Source organism: Dendropsophus ebraccatus, chromosome 2 (assembly GCF_027789765.1).
Source record: "Dendropsophus ebraccatus isolate aDenEbr1 chromosome 2, aDenEbr1.pat, whole genome shotgun sequence".
Taxonomy (NCBI): domain Eukaryota; kingdom Metazoa; phylum Chordata; class Amphibia; order Anura; family Hylidae; genus Dendropsophus; species Dendropsophus ebraccatus.
In genome coordinates this window covers 129,351,920-129,368,720 of record NC_091455.1, presented here as the reverse complement: position 1 = coordinate 129,368,720, position 16,801 = coordinate 129,351,920, and the positions used below count along the sequence as shown (strand labels likewise).

General features: G+C 42.2%; 1 protein-coding gene across 1 annotated transcript in view; it reads left to right on the top strand.

Annotated features, from left to right (window-relative positions):
* Positions 1-13,296, top strand: part of CAPN7 (calpain 7) — a 45,335-nt gene extending 32,039 nt beyond the window's left edge. The window contains exons 13-21 of the mRNA XM_069958325.1: positions 410-554; positions 1,572-1,671; positions 5,055-5,190; positions 7,642-7,717; positions 9,548-9,693; positions 11,357-11,419; positions 11,513-11,643; positions 12,283-12,375; positions 12,888-13,296. Of these exons, the coding sequence (XP_069814426.1) occupies positions 410-554; positions 1,572-1,671; positions 5,055-5,190; positions 7,642-7,717; positions 9,548-9,693; positions 11,357-11,419; positions 11,513-11,643; positions 12,283-12,375; positions 12,888-13,032 (1,035 nt within the window). The 3' untranslated portion in view covers positions 13,033-13,296. The remainder of the gene's footprint in view (positions 1-409; positions 555-1,571; positions 1,672-5,054; positions 5,191-7,641; positions 7,718-9,547; positions 9,694-11,356; positions 11,420-11,512; positions 11,644-12,282; positions 12,376-12,887) is intronic.
* The last annotated feature ends 3,505 nt before the right edge of the window (positions 13,297-16,801 follow it).

Here is a 16,801-nt window from a genome sequence, read left to right as displayed (position 1 = left end):
ATACATTACAAAGTTGTATAACTTTGTATTTGTAATGTGTGTTATTTTGTGAATAATTTCTTAGTGCCGCACTACCCCTTTAAGCCACTGCCACACTCCTGACCGCAGTTTATCTCTGGGAACGAATGAATTGGGCAGTTAAAAACAAACATGCAGGTTCTTCTAATATCATCTGTCAGGGGCAAGTTACACATCAGATGTACAGCCAGTCTTACTAAAAACAGCGGGTTCAGTTGACACATTTCTAATTTGTATGAGGGCCCAAACTTTCCTTGTTTATGCTACTATTTAAACAATTACTTTGTTCCTTTAAAGCTATGACTGACCAAGCTATGGTTGAAGAAGTAGTCAGTTGTTAGTTCCATTCTTGCATATATCTTTTCTTACATATTTTTTTAATACTTTTCAGACATTACGGTTTCTCCAGCTGAAGAATCCATGGAGCCATTTACGGTGGAAAGGACGTTTTTGTGAGAAAGATGAGAGAAGCTGGACTCCAGAACTACAGAAGTACTTAAACTTTGACCCACGGACTGCCCAAAAAATTGACAATGGTAATTTATCACTGAGACTGCTGGGGTATAGCAGGGAGTCCTGTTTGACTACTAGGAGGTGTGTGGCAGTGGGCTGCTGCATCTGGCTACGGGGAAGGTGGGCCACTGCTGTAACTATTGGTAAAGTGAGGGGGAAGCAAGTACTGTGGGAAAAGTGGGATGCTGATAAAACTATTCAGGTAGTCACCAAGCAAAGCACTAATCTGGCTTTTGGAGGGGAAAAACTTCATGTGATGTGTATGGCTAGGCTCACACAATACACCTCAGTCTCTCCTCAACCAGGTTGCATGGCTCTGTTCTGTAGTATGACCATTTGCTACTAAGGGATTTACCATTTTGACCAGTTTTCTGGTCTTTAGAGAGTGGACACATCATTGTGTGCTGTGCTTTATATGCTGTATAGATTAAGGGTTCTTTTTATTTATCACAGATAAAATGTAATTATTTTTTGGGATTCAAGTGTTTTTAGTTGTTTTGGGCTTTTGCGTATGCATGTTTTGTGTATGTATTAAAAACCAAACTGACTGTTCAGCACCCGCACTGCAGAGTAAATAGAGTTTGTCTCCATACATTGAGCAGTGGTGGCTGACTTTATCTGCAACTCAGCTCTTAAAGTGAACAGAAGCTGAGCTGCAGTTACTGGTCACCAACACTTTATAGTGAATAAAAACAAATTACATTTACTTTGTGGCGGCATATAGCAGATTGGCGCGGTTGTCAGCACCTCATTTGTCAGTGAATAATGAGCTATTGTGTGGATAGCTCATCGGTCACTTTTGCCCAGGAAAACCTTTTTAAATCTGCTGAATCACCAGCAAAAGGAAGAAAGGCCCTACCAAGAAGATTACCCAGGATTTCCACCAGAGGTCTCCATACAATTATGCAAGCAGTCGTCTGCAGAATTAAACCAGTGATTAGCATTCCAGGGACTGAACTCCACCATATAAAAAGTACGGAGGTCTGGGAAAGAAGCAGTCACTTTAATATATATTCATAATTGTGTAACTCTACTTCTAGGTATCTTCTGGATCACATGGGATGACCTGTGTCAGTATTATGATGTCATTTATTTGAGCTGGAATCCAAGTCTTTTTAAGGAATCAACATGCATTCACAGGTGTGTTTCATAACTGGTCACCAAGGTTTATCAGATGTACATTAATAAATAAAGAAACGAAATGTAAAAAAAAAGAAAGCAGAAACCCTCTGGATATATTTATACTTGTTGAATTTACATATTGCGAATCAAACACACCTTGTCCTACAAGATCAGTACAGAAATCCAAGATTTTCACTTAAATGTTTGCCCCTAATGTAATGTTTAACATGCTACAAATCTGCATGAGGGTTAACCCCATTCAAGGGGCATTGATAACCATGTGTAAAATTCCAATGAAGTACTCAATCAAAAGTCTCCACTGATGCCCCCAAAAATTTAAATATGCAAAACAAGAGTTCGTGGAGCCTCGGTTGTGAGTCTTAAAACACGGGAATAGCCAGATATCCCTAGCCTGTTGCCACGGGGTGCCTCCATGATGGGGATAGCACCACACCACCCTGATAGGTAGCCCCTTGAGACTCGCAACCAAGGCTCCACGCACTCTTGTTTTGCATATTTAAATTTTAGGGGGCATTAGTGGAGACTCTTGATTGAGTACTTCATTGGAATTTTTTCACTGATCTCCTTGAGTTCAGTTATTACTGTGTTTTGTTAGTCGATTTGTCATTGCCCCCACTAGCCAGAATCCTACTCCACACTGATGAGGGGCAAATACCCTGAAAACGTCTTTCTGTGGATGGATGCCTACCTTGGCAAGCCCTTGTCATGTTGCAATGCTCGCACCTTGAGTTAGACTTTGACTTAAAAGGGGCCACCCTGTTGTTTCCCTATTTATGTTTCATGGGACTTTAGGGGCTACCTATCAGGGTGGTGTGGTGCTCTCCCTATCATGGAGGCACCCCATGGCAACAGGCTAGGGATATCTGGCTATTCCCGTGGTTTGAGACTCGCAACCGAGGCTCCGCGGACTTCAGTTAACAAATTGGCCACACGTTTTCAAGAGCTGCTTAGCTTCTTTCTCTGCATCAGAGAATCAAGGGTAGTCAAAGAGCTGTCATATCAAACAAAAGGAATTGCACCATGGAAAAATAGAATGCATTTTTTTTGTATCCACAACACAAGACAATTTGAAAACATCTAAAAATGGGACAATGCATAGTCCCAAATGAATACCAGTGAGTCCTCACAATACCTACATACATTGAGAAACACAATACAGAGTAAGCGCAAGGTCAAGGTAAATGCAAGGTAAAAAAAAACGTGTCTGGACCAGATGCAACAAAGAATATAAAGCAAATGGAAAAACATTTTAAAGTTAATGGTAAATACCTATAACAATGAATAATGATGATGAGCGAACTCAGCCCGGTGTATGTGAGCCCCAACCCCTTTAATGGGTAGTGGTGCACATGCGTCCATATTTATGGGATTTTGGCATGGTCTAATTAGATAATGAATAATTGAGCTAGATAATAAGTAGTTAATTACAAAGGAACTCAGCTTTTTCTACTGAGCTTACTTGTAATTAACATTCCTGTCCAGCTGTTTTACTGAGCTCACTTGTAATTAACTAATTATTATCTCGCTCATTTATTGTCTCCCTATTTGATGTGCATTGCATGGATGTGACAACTATAAAGCTGATCTGATTATGTGGTTTGACATAGCAATATATTGATGGAATCACTTGGAGGGTGGCTTCACACATACTGGATCACAGCGGACCCGCTGCAATTCCCAGTACTGTAATTTTGTATAGGTTTATAGAATTTTTACGGAATTTTCATTCTGCTGCGAGTATGTAAAGCCCCATCCCCCTTAACAAGCCAGGGCCCGGTGAATACTTTACTCGTCCGCACTCCGGCCTGCTTCTGAGGCTCCCGGCTCCCTGACATCCCACTCGGCCAATTAGTGCGCTGTCCCGCCAGACAGCAGTGGGTTAAGGGGATGGGGTTTTACATACACGCAATGGACTGAAAATTTTGCTGTGAGTATGTTAACCCATACAAAATGACAGTACGGGGAATTGCAGCAGATATTGCTGCGGAACTTGCAGTGTGAAATCCGCTGTGATCTGGTACATATGAGCCACCCTGAGGGTGCATACTGCATGCCATATATGGCCATATTTTCAATGTAATTATGTGCTTCATTGAAGTCAATAGAAATTGGACCTAAACCTAAAGACTGATTGTTGTAAATATACAAAGAATAAACTTTTTTTCTGAAACAGCAATACTCATTTACGTTAGAAGGTAATAAATGATGACCCCATCCTGTCCATTTCTAATAGTGTAATCTAAAGGCCCTATTCCACCAACAGATCTGACCACAGATTATCTGCCAAAGATTTGAAGCCAAACCCAGGAACAGACTATAATCCGAGAACAGGTCATAAAGGAAAAACTGGAATTCTCCACTCCTGGGTTTGGCTTCAAATCTTTGGCAGATAATCTGTTGTCAGATCTGTTGGTGGAATAGGGCCTTAAAATTTTTAGCCTAATGTTTTTCTGTCATTGTTTTACTTAGCTCAAAAAAGAGTAGAAGTTTATCAAAGCTACAGACATATGTAGTTCACGGTGAGCAAGACTTTCCCTGCTCTAGGAAGAGTTTTCAGTCCTGAATATAATCCTAATTGTTGCATCACAAAGATTCTTGTGTATTTGTATCCAGCATTAATGAGGATATTGAAGATGGGCTGGCCGAGTCATATTATGTGACACATAAATCTAAACAATGCCATTAGAGATGTCAGAAGCTTTATAGTACTTCAGTGCTTTCTGAAGGAAATGGACCAGAGCAGTAGAGAAACAACATTGAGAATGAGAAAGATCAGCATTTAAAAAGACCTCAGTGAACATAGAAATCTACTAGTTGCTTGTTCATATTGTAGTCTAAACTTGGCTTCTTCTTTCACTTAAAAATCATCAGTTGTTACAAAGGGAGAACAATGGATGAGGGGATTATCTGGTTACCATTATACTTGACCTGTTGCCATTCTTTTTGCTTTGCTGCTGGTGGTAGTTGTGGGGGAACCCTCCCTTTCTGAGTGAAACAGGTTTTACCAATAAAGAGAGGTTCTGCTGTTCCATGAGAATGGAGGTTCTTGAGAGCCCCTTGGGAGTGGGGTGGCAGTGTACTTGCGTGACCGCCATATTATTCACTGCTATGGACCTAATAGAGATTGTGCTTATTGGCATGACACCGTTGTATTTCCTTGCTACATAAAACAGACTTGAAAACCTATTTTATAAAAACTAAAATTCTAACTCCGCTGCTTGCCTCTAATCAAACACTCTGTCCACTTTAAAATACCTTTAATATGCAAGGACTAACATTGTAAAATGTTTTTATAGGTAGAGCTACACTTTGTTAACAATTGTTGTCTGGCATTCTAGAAGAAGTAACCATTTTGTATTTGTAATATTTTTTTTTTACAGTACATGGGATGCTAAACAGGGTCCTGTAAAAGATGCTTACAGTCTGGCAAATAATCCTCAGTATAGACTTGATGTGCAGTGTCCAAAGGGTGGAGCTGCAGTGTGGATTTTGCTGAGCAGACACATCACAGATAAGGTTTGTATTGCTGATCTCATGCTTTTTGAAACTGACATATATTCCTGACAACCTATTTTGTATGGGAAATTAGGTGATCGCAATGAGGCCAAATTTTCTACCTTCAATGGATTCACTGTAACTGCCTGGAAGGCCTCATCTAGCTGTACATGCAGTCACTGAAATTATTGGCTATCCATTCAATGCATGGAAGTGACGCCACCAGAAACTGGGCAGCACTTTTACAGTTCTGGGATCCTTAACGGGGGGAGAGCAGACAAGTTTTCTTACATTTGCCTCTTGCTCAGTATATTAGCACTATAACTGCTGTATGATAGCACAAGCTAAGCTCAGTGCTTAAAGTAACACTGTCACCCCCTTTGTGCATACTGACATCTCTACACAGGTGTAAAGGGTAAATTTAGCGTTTTTTCATGGTGTTTGTTCAAGAAAAAAGTGGCCTTTTATCAACTGCAGTTTGTATTAAGTGGGTGTGGCCTCGCGGCATTAGCACCACTTAGCCCCGCCCACAATGGCTCATTTGGCCCACGCCCCCTTGACGCCCATTGGTTGGCCGACGTAAAGGGGGTGGGGTCTAAACCTTTCGGCCAGCCTGTTCCAATGGTCGACGAGGGGGCGGGGCCAACTGTGATGGTGTGGGCGGGGCTAAGTGGTGCTAATGCCGCGAGGCCCCGCCCACTTAACCCAATCTGCAGTTGATAAAAGATGACTTTTTACTTGAACAAGGACCATGACGTATGATATAAAATAAGGTATGAAAACCGCTAAATTTACCCTTTACACCTGTGTAGAGATGTCAGAATGCACAAAGGGGGGTGACAGTGTCACTTTAACTACTGTATGGTAGCACACATTTGGCAAGTGTGTGTAGTACTGGTTTCCATTACAGTAAACTATAAGTAACTGAACCATCTGTAAGAAAAGGAAAACTTAGGTGAGTGTCTGTTTATCAGGTGCTGTTTTAAATGGGGCTTAATAAGGGGCGCCTAGATGTCTGTTTACAACAGATTTATTATTATTAAATAATATTGAACAATCTGTACTGCAACAAAATATTTTGATTTCAATTCTTCTCTTGAAAGCTGTCCAGGTTGCACAAAATTTCTTAAGAGGTGTGTGCCGTATGATTTATTATTAAATGTAGTAAATTTCACATTCAAATTTCAGTTTAGACCGGCATGTAAAATTCCATTCTCAAGAAGTCTTCCCCATAATTGTTTTACCGTATTTCTCTGATTTACCATTGTAAATGTCAACGAAGAAAAATGTCAGTTACATGGTTTATGTGTCACAAAGAAATAGTGTGGGCAGATCTTTATAACCATCAGCGTGTCAATATTTAACCAGGATAAAGCACAATGAGAAATTTACCCAGTCACTAATTGCTGCTCACCTTGTACTTTGTGACATGACAAAGGATGATGCAGAGAGGTGGTGGTTTCGGGTAATTTTCCAGTTTTGCACATTTTTTTACATTTGTTGATCTACATTTAGATACATTGTGATAAATTATTTCTGTTATGTAAGCAGTAGAAATAAGGCAGCTTTCTGTTAATAAACTTGCCATTAGGGTAAAATAAGCTCAATTTACAGATCCATATTTTAGCCTCCAGTGTCTTATCTAGCAGAAATACAGTTTCACACAACATATTTTTTTGTATTTCTAATACGAGAAAATACGTTGGCCGGGTGTCTACGGGATCCCGGCCGGAGTATATGCACATAGTATACGCTCCGGCCGGGACTCCTAGCGGCGCCTCAAACAACTGACAATTCAGTGAATAGCGGCCAAACAAAACCATGTCAGTGCACACTATGGAGCGAGCGACTTCGCCACAAGCTTCATGGAGTGCAGTGGAGAGTTCTGATGCTAGCACGCACAGATAACACACGGATGCGCCCGCATCAGAACTCTGCGGGCCAAAAGATCATCCGGCCGGTAGCGCAGTACCGGCCAGGATGATCTTTTCAGAGATCGGCCGCTCCATGACCCTGACGGGTCACGGAACAGCCGATCTCTTACGCCATGTGAACATGGCCTCATAAAAGAAAAAAACAATTGATGCCCCGGTGCTACAGTATATTCACAGCTTAGACTGCTCAGTACTGCTCTGTTGTGACCTCCATGCTGCTGCTGCTTCTTGGGGTGTACTATAAAATATATTAGAGCAGGATCCCTTCTTCTCAGTGTGTGTGTGTGTGTGTGTGTACGTGTGTACGCAGTGTATAGGAGACTAGTAGTATGGAGGCTAGTCTCCACACAAGCTAACAAACAACTGAAAATAAGAGATGAAACCTGCAAAGTAGAAATGTGGTGAAACATTCCGTAGACAAGGAATACTAAAATAATGCTACTTCTCATGACAGGGTAGCTTATAAAAAGGTATGCTTCGGCAGTGTACATGAAGAATCAAGGGTGTAGGTACTAAACTTACTGCTTATTTCTTGTAGGATGACTTTGCACAAAATCGAGAGTTTATTACACTGGTTGTTTACAAGAATGATGGCAAAAAGGTTTACTATCCAGGTAAGTTGTACACTTACTGACATGGAACTTAAAGATATTCTCCTGCCAGGAAATGCTGCTGTATACAGATTCAGAGGGCATTTACACATCTGCAAATTTGTGGACATTACGGATGGGTAAGGAATGTCATGGATTGATGTGTCAGTATCATGCCAGCAGAGGGGAAACTCTTTGAATTGCCGCAGCACTGTAGTGATACCGACACATCATGCCGGGTGGGAAACAAATCAATAACATTCCTTTCCCGTCCGTAATGGTCGCAAATTTGCGAACGTATGAATGTCCCCTAACTTTTCACTAGAAAGATGGAAACTTACTGCCACTAATTGGATGCAGCTTCCCTGTTAGGCCTCCTGCACACATCTGTTTGCTTCTGCAGTGTGCAAAATGCACAGACAGCCCAAGGAGTTTCATCTGTGGCCACCAGCAGTCATGAACCCCTCTTTTTTGCGGCCTGGGCACAGTGCAAATGCATGGACCGTGAAATTCATAGACTATAATGGGTCCAATACTCCACACTTGCGGACTGCAAAACAGTAGTGTGCAAGGGGCATAAATCAATATCCAAGGCAATAAAGAGTCTTAAAGGGGTTGTCCGGCGCTAAAAAATTATTCACAGAATAACACACATTACAAAGTTATACAACTTTGTAATGTGTGTTATGTCTGTGAATGGCCCCCTTCCCCGTGTCCCACCACCCCCACCCGTGTACCCGGAAGTGTGGTGCGCTATACTCACATGTCACGTGCCGACCACGGTCTCCGATCCTCAGCAGTGACGTCTTCTTCGGGCGGACGGCGGATCTTCCCGAGTGCCGGCCGCCCTCTGCAGCGTCATCCGAAGCTCAGCCGCGATTGGCTGAGCATAACTGTGCTCAGCCAATCGCAGCTGAGCAGCTGATGACGTGGCCGCGTCATCAGCCGCTCAGCCGCGATTGGCTGAGCACAGTGATGCTCAGCCAATCGCGGCTGAGCTTCGGATGACGCTGCAGAGGGCGGCCGGCACTCGGGAAGATCCGCCGTCCGCCCGAAGAAGACGTCACTGCTGAGGATCGGAGACCGTGGTCGGCACGTGACAGGTATGTATAGCGCACCACACTTCCGGGTACACGGGTGGGGGTGGTGGGACACGGGGAAGGGGGCCATTCACAGACATAACATACATTACAAAGTTGTATAACTTTGTAATGTGTGTTATTCTGTGAATAATTTTTTAGCGCCGGACAACCCCTTTAAAGCATAGCTAGGGATTTTTGCCAAGCCAGACATATGTCTCCAGGAATACTAATTGCCCTTTACAAAATTCTCCTTAATATGCCAGTAAAACATTGTAGTATGAGTAGAAACATAGATTTTTGGCAGAAAAGTGCCAATTTGATTTTGTGCTTATAACATGAGTAACTTGAGACTGGTTGCTAGAGAAACTCAGAAACAAATGCAGCAGACAGCGTATCCCCAAATGCGCTTTTTGACATTCCCCTGAGCTGCAGAAGCCCAGCAACATTCAGGCACTTCTCATTAATATCCCTATTTCTACATGTAAACGTGCACTCTGTGAATTTTTCTGGGCTTTTACAGCCTAGGGCTCCTCTCTCACACACCTTTTCTGACAGGTCCGCTTCAAGCGTTGTAGATATTTGACCTTTTTCATATCTTGTTTGTTAGTACATTTCCAGGTTTAATATTTAGAAGTGCAATTAGCTGTGTGATAAACAGGAGGTTTTCATCCCATTTAAGCAAAACAGCATACATATGTAGGTATGTGAATGTTTTTTGTGATTGTGGACTGATATTCTTTGGTTATATAAAGTTTTCTGTTGTGTCTTATAGCTGATCCTGCTCCCTATATTGATGGGATACGGATTAACAGCCCTCATTACCTAACAAAGATTCCACTGACCGCCCCTGGAACCCACACATTTACTTTAGTGGTGTCTCAGTATGAAAAGCAAAACACCATTCATTACACTCTCAGGGTAAGTGCCAGGACATCAACTTTGTGGGGTAAATGCAATCAAGGAAAATGAAAAAAAATTAGCTTTTGGGCAACATGAAAGAGGATGAAAATTTCAGGCCATTGTTCTTCATGAGAAGCTGTTGTGGTGAAGGAAATCCAGGATCCCTTTTTTTTTTTTTTTTTTTTTTTTTTTTTTTTTTTACAGCCACAGTGATACCTGCTGTGTTACTTTGCAGTTGTACGTTACTATAAAAAGAGTGGAAAGACTCTAACCTGGATATTCTAATAATCAAATAAAGGAAAGCAAATGTCCACTTACGGACTTATAGTTGTTATGCATCTCACTTAGCTCTTCTTTTATGGGGCACCATCTCTATAAATGACTTCAGCTTAGCTGTTTGTTTGGTTGCTTTTTAGTCCAGCTCCATTAGGGAAAGGCTGTGAGCTTGGGTCAGCTGGATTTCATCAAATTGTCTGTCCCTTTGACTGGAAATATCGAGATGCGCAAAACACCATTTTTTCCTGTTACAAAGTATGGAGTGTGTGTGACAGGGCCTGAGGTAGCCTGAGACATACCTCTTGTCTCCTCATTGGTCAGGCTGCTGCTATCCCTGCAGCTCTGTCTTCTCAGATTGGCAGCTGTGGTTAAAGATTAGCCCACCAAGAGTTCACCAGGACGTAACCGTAAGGGCAGTAATATCATAACCTACAGATATTTCCACCAGTAGGATACCTGTCACACAACCCGGAGGAAACACAGAAATAGATAGGTTCGGCTGCCTAAACTCTGGGCAATTATTATTCGGCAGCCATGTAATACATGACTGTAACAACGTTACCTTAGTGGCAGCTTCTTACTGTGAGCTTACATTGCTTTCTGTACAGCCACTTTGTTTTTTTTCTTGGCAGACACATGCATCAATCCAGATAAGGAGACAGTTGTGTATGGTTGGGGAAGTTCTGTAACTCTATTTCTTCCAAGGCAATGATTTGTGTACTTAATACACAGTCAGGCCAGGTTCACACATCGTAAGACATCGGCCGTTCTGTGACCCGGCCATGTCACAGAACAGCCAGAGTCAGTGAAGTTAATCCCGGCCAGTACTGCAGTACCAGCCGGATGAACTTTATTTATGTTTAATTAGGATGCGGGCGCACATGTGGGCACCCACATCCCAATTCACCATTGAACACAATGGAAAGTGTGGACGGAGCCGCACTCTCCATTGTGTAAAGTGACAGGTCTGTGCAGCTGCTATTCAATGATAAACGTCCGCACAAAATTGACATCAGTTTTCCGTGCAGCCTGTTGGAATCCCAGCCTGAGTGTATACTATGGGGGAGATTTATCAAAGGGTGTAACCAATCACAGCTCAGCTTTCCTTTCACCAGAGCTGGAAGCTGAGCTGTGATTGGTTGCTGTGGGCAGTTTGCACCAGTCTAAATTTTACACCCTTTGATAAATCTCCCCCTGAGTGTATACACTCTGGCCGGGATTCCTCTGACTTCTATTGAAAATCAGCAACAAAAGATAAATACAAAAGATACATTGTGTGAACATAGCCTCATTGGTTGTTTGCATAAGTCATGGGATCAACATACGTGTTCTTTCCATTTCTTATTCTATTGGATGCATCCTGTGAGATGAAAAATCATTTAGTGTTATTGGTTTTGTTTTGCAGGTGTATGCTGCTTGCAAATTTACATTTTCCAAGATCCCAACACCATATACAATAAACAAAAGGGTAAGCGTGATGTGTCCAGGAGGTTACATTGCACCACTGCTGTCATTTTCTATGTCATTTTCTATAATTCTAACAAAGTGTACCTTCTTCTAGATAAATGGCCAGTGGAAAGGACATAGTGCGGGAGGCTGCGGTAACTTCAGAGATACCCACAAAAATAATCCCATATATCAGTTTAACCTGGAAAAAGCTGGACCGTTATTGGTTGAGCTCAGAGGACCAAGGTGTGTTATTTTACTTACAGCGTCACTCAGTAACTTTTTACCTGTTATAAATCCTCCATAATGTCCGAGGATTCCACACATCAACAGCCCTTGTTCTGCACGTAAACAGTAGAAACAATTCTCCTGGTATTCTAACAGAGAAGTAAACGTGATACACACATGTGGCCACTTAGTCCCTTGTCACTTGCTCTGCCTTTAGTTGTGCAGCTGCTGAACTAAAGCCCACAGTATAGCGAAGGTGTTCTCATAAGCCAGAAATAGGGAGCTATATCTAAGCAGTTGCACATGTTAGACAGGACACATTGGCCCGCATATATTCTGCCTGCTCCGACTTCATTTTGGCATCACATGAACATGAACTGTAAATAATCTTGATGAAGGCAATCGGCAGCAGATCCAAAGTAAATAGGAGTTAGGTACAGTACATATAGTAAAAACATCCAGGATCGCAGATAAGAATGTTAGAATAAGCCTAGGAATGTAATAAACTAATACAAGGGTAAGATAAATGTGAATGCTAAAAAACATAAGGATAAACCAGAAATCGTTTTTAGGTCCTTGTTTTCTGTGGTTTTCTGTATTCATGTATCATAACAAATATTACTAGAAAATGGATATTTAATTCTTGTTAATGTGCAGGCAATACAGCGTGGGTTTTGAGGTCATAACTGTGTCCACTCCTGGAGATCCTGGGGCATCAAGCTTTCAGAAGAAGAGCAGCGGAGATTACAGGTATCATATTTTTGATATCACAGCTGTTAAAGAGGGACAGTCAAAATACTCATCACTAATATTCATATAAACATTTCCAATGCAGCACTGTTATTCTAGAGTACAGTTCCTTTGAGATGCAATGGCTGTAAGAGACCTGCTGTCCAATAACCTTTACACTCTCACTTTACAAAGAAACAAGACTCTGCACCAAGCTCAGAAAGGGAAAAGGATTTAAAGAGGTTTCATTCCAATAGTATTTTCAGTAAAGAAATATGTGTATGTGTCATATACAGTAGGTAATCACTGCAGGTCGGTTTTTACTGCAGAGAGTGACCTTCATTTAGGTGATCTAACAGGTCCATAATGATGGAATTGGAGTATAAGCAGGAGGGACTAGAATGCCCCAAACCTGCAGTTATCATGGCACAACCCATCACCTATTTTCCATCTACTAACTACATTATTTTATACATGAATATACTGCATAGATGCAGCCATTGAGTTGTCCTAATTGTTTTCTCTCTTCACAGATGCGGTTTCTGCTATCTAGAAATAGACAATGTACCTGCGGGAATTTACAATATTATCCCAACTACATTCTTGCCTGCACAGGAGGGCCCTTTCTTTTTGGACTTCAATAGTGTAACACCTGTCAAAGTATCTCAGCTACAATGATTAAAGAATGGGGCTTACTACTTCTCAGGACATTTCTCTGCAATACAGTTCCACCTTAATGGGAGAATCTTCGCAGGCATGGCGTTTACAAGACTTCTAATACAGCTCTAGATTATCATACACCGCTTTTAACTCCTACTCCATGAAGGACAAGCACTCTTATGGAAGGGAATGGTACTGCTAAGATGCAGTATAAAGGTCTACTTGAATATTTTATTGGTGAATTTAATGAATAGCCAAAAAAATAAATATTTTTTTCCACCACCATGAAGTAATGCTTTCTGTAGGGGGGGGGGTGATTTATCAAGACCGGCCTATTCGTCAATCTTAAATTGGGCCCTGCCCCCTTTTCCCTGTACAGATTCCCGAACCTGCGCTCGGCATACCAAATCTAGGCGCGAAAGGAGGCCATTGTGTTTGTCAAATGGCTACATACAGACCTGGAAACCAAAGAATACCATTATGCTTTAAAGTGAGCCATCAGTGTGGGTACAGCTCCCAGAACCCCTGCCAGTTGGCTAAATGAAGAGGTCTTGTGGTGGTTTTACACGGAACGATTTATCGTTCGAATTCGAATGATAATCGTACGTGTAAACGCAGCGAACGATCAAGCGACGAGCGAGAAATCATTCATTTTGATCTTTCAACATGTTCTCAAATCGTTGTTGATCGTTCGCAAAAAAATTTGCAGATCGTTCCGTGTAAACAGTCTTTCAACGATTTCACCTATGTGTGAGATAGGCTTAAGCGATCGTATAACAATTTTTCCGTACGATGTATCGTTCCGTCTAAACACCGATCGTTATAAAAAAAACATCGTTCATTCAAAATTGTGCAATCAGGCGAATTATGATCGCTCCGTGTAAAAGTACCATTAGTGACTCAGCAGGGGCGGCTTCCACTTCACTGTTTACCCAAACACACAGGTGCTGTGCATACTGTAGTGGCTGTGTCTGGGTACTGCAGCTCTGCTACATTCTATTCTGATGAATGCAACTGAGATGCTGTGAGCTAAACAATGTGTACAATGATGTGCATGGGTAAATAGGAAGCTGGGTTTGCTAGTGGGCCATAGCCTCTTTAGCTGCTCTGTAGGAGGTGTGGGAAAGTAGTACCCCCCCACCAGTCTGATGAGTGGCCCATCCTATACACCTTTTACCCATATGGCACACTAAGAACCTGCTACTCACCAATTACTTGTTCTGCTAATGTGCCATGGACAGTCTTCTGCCAATCTAATTACCCAGGTATTTTGAATTGGCATAAAAGTTGGAACCATTCTTGCATTGTTCTTGGGCCGAGGGATTAGCAGGTTATATAGTGGTGTTAGTTGTGCCTTGTACTAGTGGTTGTCTGGCATATAGAGAAAAAGGAGGGCCACAATCGGCGCTGCTCTTGTGGATGGAATCTTTATTAGAACAGCACACTACAATAGTTGTATTATGCTATCCTAAAATTCCATCCACAAGAGCAGGGCTGATCGTGGTCCTTTTTCTCCATATGCCACTGATTTTGAATCAGAGGAATTCCCCAAGCCATATTGTGACCTTGGCTGCAGCTCCTTATAACCCAATTTCTGCCAGGGTCTCTCCACCAAATACATTTAGCGGTGTTGTGCCCTATGCACAACCCAACCAGGTGAGGGAGTTTTTATCCCCCTCTCCTGTGTCGCTCCATTGTGTTTTTCTGCACTTCTTGTTCTGGTGGTATACATTACAAGTTGCCATTGTTTTACTTGTCATATCACTTAGAGTGTGTGTTTGGTTCTACATGCACACCCACTGTACAAATGAGCTGCACTCACACCTGGAAAGATAATTTTTTTGCCACATTTGTTTGTATTGTCAAGCAGAGTCAGTGTCCTAAGCACAGAAGAAGCTCTTCAAGCCGTCACCTTCAAACCTTAACGGTGGCCACACACCTTTACCGAACAATCGCCTGGCCGTCAGTTATCCCTGCCATCCGGCCCCTGTCCTTCCCCATACACTGGAATGTTCAGCTAGGCCAAGCGATCCTGTGTTCTCCTATGGGGAAGCAGGGTTAAGCCAGAAACCTCTGACTGTGGCTTAATTCTCACAGAACAAAGGGGTCACCCAACCCCTATCTCCACTAGCATCATCTGTCAGTGGTCAGTTGGGAGAGCTCCATACACTTTATACAGAGAGCCAAACCTACTGCGAGCATCAGGTATGGCCGACAAAAGTATAAGGTATATGGGGACCTTTATAGGTAACCCAGAAATGCTACTATTTCTTCTAGAGGTGTAACTTAAATGGGCATGGTCATTGAAAAAAAAACAAAAAAAAAAAAAAAACAATTTTACATGTCAGAGGAACATGGCAAATACTTTAAATGCCAAGACCCCCACCGATTGGGAGAACAAGCTACAAGGAGCAAGCAATAGAGCAATTCACTTGGCATGTTACAGCAATCTCCATCCAGATGGCTACATTATAAGTTACAGGACAGAGATGACCGCCCAGGGAAATGAAGCTCCCTAACACATGTTGCTTCCTGCTTATTCTCTTAATCAGTGGGGTTTACAGCTGTACCCCGGAATTCCCGGAGGTACTCTGGCTGTCTCCTCCTTCCCTATGGAACGGGAAGGCATCGGGAATCAAATGTAGAAGGTTCGAGTTCGATAGAACCTAACTTTTTCCGGTGTTCGATCATCTCTACCTATAACCCTTCAAAAGTATTATATTGACCGGTAACGCTGTATTAAAGCTGCAGGGTCCCAGTGCTAGATCTGTAACGGGCCTCTCAACTATAATGCTTCATTTATAATATGAGTATGTAAATACGTGGAAGAGTCTCATTCTGGGGTTCCCTTATACGAATGTACCCTCTTCACCCGCTTGTGCAGACTATGGTTGTTTTACTCCCTTGGATGCATTTTCAAGGCCTGCACCACACATACAGTGAGTGCCTGAGGCCATCAAACTCCACGAGTGGGACGCATTTTGTATCAATGGTACAGGCATGAGGACTTGGATTTGGGACTAAGCACTGCACATAAGGGGGGGGGGGGGGGGGGGGGGGGGGAGTCGTGAGGCGTTTGTCACATGGCACTACTGTGGCTGGCGAAAGAAGATCTAAAGTGCTATTTTCTCAGTTTTGAACAATAAGGTATCATTCACTTTACTGTACAATCAGCTATCAAACTACGTTAGCAGCTCGGATCATGGCTCAACGCTGACAGATTCCCTTAAAGGTGTTGTCAGAATATGGATTCATCTTTGTGAATATAAGGAAAAAGAAAACTTTTCATCAAAAACTCACTACCATTTAGTGTCTACAGCTCCTGTGCAGGGCAATAGAAACATAAAAGATTGTCGTCAGACAAAGACCACTGGGTCCATCTAGTCTGCCCTTTTAGTATTTCCCTTATTATCTCAGAATAGATATGTGTAACACAGGCAGGTTTACATTCTAATATTGTAGATTTACCAACCACATCTGCTGGGAGTTTGTTCAAAGCATCTACTACTCTTTTAGTAAAGTAATATTTTCTCATGTTGCTTCTGCTCTGTCCCCTTGTTCTGGAGTTCATTTTGAACCTTATTTCGTCATTTAACATATTCAAAGGTTTCGATCATGTCCCCCTTTCTCATCTTTCCTCCAGACTACTATTCAAATCCTTGAGTCTTTCCGGATATGTTTTTTTGATATTTGTCTCACGACGTCAAGAGAGACACACTTTTCTGAATGGTTGGGGGGGGGGGGGGTTCAAAGCCTCAGAACAACTGTTTTGGACATTAAAATGTTA